We start from the raw sequence: 6,907 nt of genomic DNA, 5'->3' as shown, positions 1-6,907 counted from the left end.
TAGTGCATTGTGTTTGCTAATGGCGTTAGAAGGCTATTGGATGATTAGAAAACTCTTGAAAACCCTTGTGCAATGATGTGAGCACAGCTGAAAACAGTTTTTCTGCCTCTTTGACAAAAGGGCAAAATTATTATTTTGAATAAAAATCATTATGTCTAATCTTGACAATGTCAACTATATTTTCTATTCATTTTGCAACTCTTTTGATGAATAAAAGTGTGACTTTAAAAAAATATCATAGATTGTTTATTTAATTAAGGAAATAAAACAAATTCCAATTAAACTGGCTCCATATATGTTTACAATTTCTCTCTCCATGAAAGGAAACAGCTATGTCAGGAATTAACACTGCATGAAAAAGTAGGGCTAAGTACTGTATTGTCAAATATCCCTTAACATACATTACACTGTTGAATAAATCCAGATGAACAATGGGAAAGAAAAGTAAAAAAGTGTCATTTTAGGGATAAAAATAAGATGAAAATACTCTGAAGGATTATATCAGATCATGTTACAAGCAGCCAACATTGAATCTCCGGCATCAGTGGTTGAGTGATCTGCACCTTTGTAAACACTCTGCTGTGTTATGTGAGGGGTGAGGGGGGGTGAAGTGATCTGCATGTGGTGTGTGGAGTGTGGGCCGTTTTGTTCGCGAGGCCAAAGTAGCGCAGCCTGAAAGTGAAGTGAACTCAGTGAAGCACAAGTCGATGGCAGAGATACCTACATACACGCTCAAAGAGCTGGAACACAAACAGCCACAGTTTGTAAATTAACCCCAGAACCACCCCTCCACACACACACAAACACACACTCTGTGAGAGGAAGGCCCTTTTTTTGCTCCTCCTGTATTTGTGAAATGTAACTACAACAACACTTCATGCCTTGAACGGCACAAACAGAATCTATAACTAACAGATTCAAGAGCTCATTGTGCACCACTTCCATTTTTATGACAGGCACACCAGTTCCGTGAGATTTTTCTCGCACCTCATTCATCCATTCACACGCCGTGCATTATTACGGCTTAATAATCGCATGCTGTGCCTTTTTCCGAGTGCTGAAACTGCCTCGGCAAATGCGAGGCGATAAGAGAGGAGGAGGAGGAAAGACTGAAGGCTACAGAACTGTTCCACAGAAAACTTGGTATATGGCAGATAGCACATTCCAACTCTGTAAAGTAACGCCATGCTTATGAAGAACATATATTTTAACAAAACTGTGGTTTTAATTACACCAATTTGTTGGAAATTTTAAGTTCCAATAATACAAATGTAAAGTGAGTTTTGTAGGCAGTAGCGAACCTTAAAACAAGAAACCAAAAGAAGTAGTTTGTTGAGTTTTGTTGGCTATTTCAATTTTATGAAATGTGTTCATGTAGAAGTATGTTGAATTGAACAAAAACATGAAGTGAAGAATCTTGATAAAATGTCCTTGGCCAAAGCCTGTCATTTGTATTCTCCTTCCTTATTTTCTTGCAGTGCAGGGTTGAGACCTAAGCGGCAGCAGATCGTTCCCACATGCTTCCCCGCTGCTCAGCTCTCCAGAGGTGTCAAGCCGGGCCTGAAAGAATGAAGTGCCTCCCTATTGTGCGACCCAACTATTATGTGCTTAACATTTCCATGACAAAGATGCCACTCGACTTCTCTTCCATCCATTAAACACCCCCCCCCCCCCAATAAAACATTTGGCTGCAAATCGCTTTAAAGCCTCTAAAGTCAACCATCGAGAGTTATCTGCAATATGTGCAGAAAATAATTACTTTATCAATTTGACAATTATTGATATATTGGTATTTAAATGAGACACTAGTATCACACCACACTGTTTCTAATTGAAAGGGAAATTAATGACCTAAGTTTAATCCACACAGGATTTAAATGATTGACAGGTGTGCAAATAAACACTTTTTAATTCATTAATTTCTCCTGATGCTGTTTGCATTAGTAATGAGAGACAGATTGTATGCTAAATATCTTAATTTCATTATTTAAATGTGAAATGTGAGTTTTTTGTGTGAGGGTGTCAGCTGCTTTACAAAAACCAAGCAAATACACAATGGAGATCATTGTCTAGTGACACTGATATACTGTAAATACATGATTGTGATGTGTTTCGGTGTGATGATACAGCTCAAATGTTCCTTTCTGGAAATGCAGGAGCCTTCAACGGTTACAGTACTGCAAAAAATATTTGTGAATTTATAAATTCAGGAATAATATTTAGTATCATGTTAATCATGTAAAACCTCAATTTAAATTAAATTTAGAATAGATAGAATAGAACACCATCTTACACTTTACAGGTGGCTTTTCTTTTAATTATTTAATTAATATGCAAAGGTTTAAAAAGTAAAAATATGCGTGTTAAATAAATATTATTGTATTATCTATGAATGAATGAAGAAAGCTACTGCAATATTTTAAGTGAATTTCGCTCATATTCTTGTTTTGTGGTATGATACGTAACTGATCCATCAAAATCAGGGGTCTCAAACTCAAATCACCTGGGGGCCAATGCGCATCTATCATGGTCAAGAGGGGGCCGGCCGACAAAAAGTGGGAAAAAAATGCATACTTAATAAGACGATTTATGATGCAAAATGAATGTATTAATATAAACAGACATTTATTTTAAATTACTTTTATTACATAACTATTTGTATATGTAATCGAATGTTGTATATGATACATGTCATAATGGGATAATTATGACCAAATGTCTTATTATTATTGTGTTATAAAAACATTGCTAGCAAACATATATTATATTCTATTCTATTACCTCGCTGCCTCAGCTACACACTGTGTTTAAAAGACGGTGAGGTCGTGAGCTATGTTTTCATTATAACATAATATTAAGTGGGGGGCCGCATGTAATCGATTTGGGGGCCTCATGTGGCCCCTGGACCGCCAGTTTGAGACCCCCTAAATCATGCTTGTTACAGGACACGTGCACTAATTACACTACTTTTCAGTGAACAAATCACAGTATAATAATCTGTTTTTGGAGCCATTAAAAACAATTTTACATTCTGAAATGAGGCACAACAAACTCGACTAATAACTTACATTAAACAAGAGTATCTTCAAGTTTCCTTTATGCCTTCTATATAAGTTTATCAATGAGGCAATCATACAGTGGATTTAGACATTTCTTTCTCTAGGCAATATACACAGTGAATAAATCATCTCATAGCCTAAACATAGAAGATTCTCTGCCAAAAAAATCTATATATGCTATAAACATATATACAATGTACATTATCTTTGTTCCAAATAAGTTCCCTTTAAAGCTGGAATTCTCTGTCTTCTATTCACATGGTACACTTTTGGATGTAACTATAGGTTTGAATGTAATAAATTACTGTTTCACTTGAACATCTCGTCTATTTACAAATTCATATCGATCCCAGCGTTAAATACCTGTAAAATAGCAAAGCTGGTGCCAGTTCATGGCCATAATCTATCATAAAAAAATAGTTTGGATCTTTAGAAAAAAAATAATAAAGATTGGCAGTGATTTAAATGTAACCAAAACATGATAAAGAGTGTGTCTTTATCATGGCACAATTGTCGTGAGATCATCACATGAGCAAAGCATCTGGGGAGCAGAGAAGTGGTGTGGTTTAGGGTGTGAGAGCAAGAGCAGACTGTTTTCGTAAAAAATATATATTTCTGTGTTTACTTGCATAGTAAATGTCCTGAAAAATCCTTCGAACAAGGCCTGCGTCACACCACCACCCTCCCCATTCAGTGTCTGAGGATCTAACCTTTCTCAACAGAAGAGCTGAGGGTCAATGGGTGACAAGAAGTTGAAAGTGCCATTTATCCAGGACAATAGTCTTGGGCAGATTATGAACCCGGGGATTAAATGAGGGGCAGGAGAGCCAAAATGGATGCCAGCAGGGTCAAAACGCAGCGAGAGACTGGAGCAGAGGCTCCGCTCTCAGGCTCCTCCAAATAGTCCGGATACAAAAAGTCATCATCGTACTCTTGATCGATCCCCACGTCTCCGCTGGCCTCGACCTTCTCTGCAGAGTCGAAGCACAGCGCCTTCATGCTGCTCTTCACAAACTCACAGATGGCTCTCTCCGTGCCGTCGCACATGCAAGTGTCCAGCTGCTGACCCTTGGGTGTTTTACGCATGTTCGCTATCACGTTCCTGCACGCATTGGTGCACACGGCGCCGCTAAAAAGTTTCCCGCAATGGTTCAGATAATCGTGCATCGCGGAGTTGCACTGCTGGTCCCTCTCGCACTGGCGCCGCGCCTCCGTGCAGCCAGTGCTGGTAGTCCTGGGCAGACACGGCTCGATGGCCCGCTTGGTGCTCGTGCACATCGCGTCGTGCGCGCAGCTGCAGTCCTCCAGCGCCGGACCGTTTTTGGTGAGGTTGAGCTGCACCAGCGACGAGATGCAGTGGCTGGGGCACTTCTTCCTCTCGCCGCTGAGGACGGGGCCACAGGCGCGCGTGTAATGATCGTACGCGTAATTGCAGTCGGGTTCAGCCTGGCAGTTCAGGATGGCTTGCCAGCATATCAGCCGCCGACCGTGGGACGGCGAGGCCACGGAGAAGTAGCCGAAAAACAAAAGTACACAACTCAGAGCCGACACGGATCTCCAGACGCTCCGTGCCAGTGCGTCAGCGGCTGCCATTCTCCTGGCTCCAGATAAACTCACACCAGTGTCATATGTGAAACGTAGCTCCCACTGATATGAAGAGTCTTTGCTGTTTATTGCGGGGCAGATGGTGCGTGAATCGGGCCCGTGTGTGGGCGTTCAACAGGCTGGCAGCGCGCAGTGAAATCCCGGCTCCCGTCAGCGCTGATCCATTCACGCCGGATTCTTCAGAGAACCTCTCTTTATTATCCATACATGACTGAGATGGAAACTAAAACAGACACTCGCTAAAACAGTTAGAAAAGAGAAGAAAAAAAACAATCCCCATAAGTTAGGAAGAGTTCCTTTCTGCAGCGGCTTATTCCATGCCTGTGATACCGAGCTCGTAGCGGATTTCTTCCGACATGAGAAGCTGGACAAGTCCCGAGAGTCTCCCTGGAAGACTGCGCTGGATCATGGAGCAGTCCCGATGTGGAGGAAAGAGCAAACAAAACGTGCATGGGGAAAAACAACAAGCCATGCGGGTCCTGAAGTGGTCATCTACTCTCTCCCCTCTGTGCGTTTGTCTTTCTGCTCCTCTAACCCCCCTTTCTCTCCGCGCACTGGAGAGGTGCGGCTCATTGGTTGGACCACTTGTTGTGGGTTTCATACGTCGTGATGGGCGGGAATTGAGGGCGGGAGGAAGAGGGTCTTGAGTAATGCAAGGTGAGTGAGGATTAATGTGTTAGACAGTTCATTCAATGAGGGGAGAAGTTTAGAAAATATCTTAAATGTACATATTAAAAGTCCCACATTATGCAAAATCAACATTTTAATCATTTAAATCCTTATATTTAGGACTCTGGAGGTCCTATCAGTTGGCAAAGTGTGACAAAAGATGACTCACTCATGTTTTTGTGGTCCTCCTCAGTCTAAGTACAGGAGATAAAACACACAATGTTGACTCCCGCACTCACTGGGACGTCACAATTAGGGGTGTCAAATTATGTGTTAATTGCTATTAATTAACCTCTTCTTCACGGTTGCCCCGGTACCGTGGCAAAATCACACGCAGCGACAAAAGCGTCATAAAACCATATCTATCTTTAACAAACACAGACATGCTGCGTACCCACAGAAAGGTCAGAAATTCAGCTAAAAGCTCATATAAACCATTCCTATGTTCACCAAACACAGTTAAAACACAGATGGATCAAACAGCAGGAGCGGAAAAAAACTGTTACAGCGCACACATTGAAAAGCACCACCGGTGCGTCAGTGTGATTATGTAGTCAAAAATACATGTTGACCGGACAGTGGAGAATCCACAGATTCCAGCGGTACCATTTTTTATCACTCTAAGACCGATTTTCACGGATCCAGCCCCAATATAAGAGCAAAACAACAACTGACTTTCAAGAAATGTTGTCTTACCTTTGCTGTTATTTCCACTGGAACAAAACAACTTCTAATGAAGAACTACACTTCCCAGCATGCTTTGGGGACAAATCTCGGTCTGATTGATCATTACAGAGCGACATTAGATCGTTCTGATTAGAGAAGGACGAATGTCCGCACAAATGCGTCATACGTGCTAACTTACAGCACTGTGATTGACTGATTTTTTTTTTTTTTTATTATCTGAAGCCAAGAAAAATCAAGTTCAGTCTTGTTTTGCTCAGAAATTGTCACTGCTTACTGTTTTTTCATGTTTACTTGTACAGCACATTATATTGACCTGATTTGTATTTGTATTTTTTAATTATTTAGAGTTTGACAATAACAGCAGAATGTCAATGGCTTTGTCAAAACAATACATTACTTTATAAAGCCACTTTTTTGTTATATATATCAATCTTTTGATCTGCCACAATAATGTAATAATGAATTTAAATGAAAATACCTCAAGTCGACGGCTTTTCTGAGCAATTTTTAGGTTTAGCTTTATTAGGTTAATTAATTACAGATTATAATTAATTAATCACACAATTTGTTTTATCGCATGACAGCTTGAGTGACAATGTGCTACATTCCTGGAATTGTTGTCTCGCGGAGCTCCGCTTTGTCCGTAAAACACGCAAGAGTGCTGGCGAGGGCGACGGTATCCGAAAACTGGAAGTCCGCAAAAAGTTCTATTTTTGGCTCCACAGTGCAGCACAGTTTTACACGAACTTCCAGCCTCACAGGAAATAAAAAGCTATGAAATACTTAAATAAATTGGGTAAAATCTACCTTGAATTTATCTATATATTCAACAGCTACTTACTAATTGAAATTGGGTAAAATTATATCTTGTTTGTTAGTAGGTAATA

The 6,907-nt window shown here is 40.5% G+C and overlaps 1 protein-coding gene across 1 annotated transcript; it reads right to left on the bottom strand.

Annotated features, from left to right (window-relative positions):
- Positions 1-2,866: 2,866 nt before the first annotated feature.
- gas1a (growth arrest-specific 1a) lies at positions 2,867-5,095 on the bottom strand. Its single transcript, XM_083904526.1, has one exon. The coding sequence runs from the start codon at positions 4,650-4,652 to the stop codon at positions 3,867-3,869; it is 786 nt and encodes a 261-aa protein (XP_083760652.1). The 5' UTR covers positions 4,653-5,095; the 3' UTR covers positions 2,867-3,866.
- Between the last annotated feature and the right edge of the window lie 1,812 nt (positions 5,096-6,907).

This window comes from Microchirus variegatus (genome assembly GCF_963457635.1).
Source record: "Microchirus variegatus genome assembly, chromosome: 18".
NCBI lineage: Eukaryota > Metazoa > Chordata > Actinopteri > Pleuronectiformes > Soleidae > Microchirus > Microchirus variegatus.
The sequence above is the reverse complement of the archived record's forward strand: the minus strand, read 5'-3'. Positions and strand labels throughout refer to the sequence as shown.

Excerpts from the sequence above, each read along its gene's own strand:
- gas1a (XM_083904526.1), bottom strand. The coding sequence starts at position 4,652 with ATGGCAGCCGCTGACGCACTGGCACGGAGCGTCTGGAGATCCGTGTCG.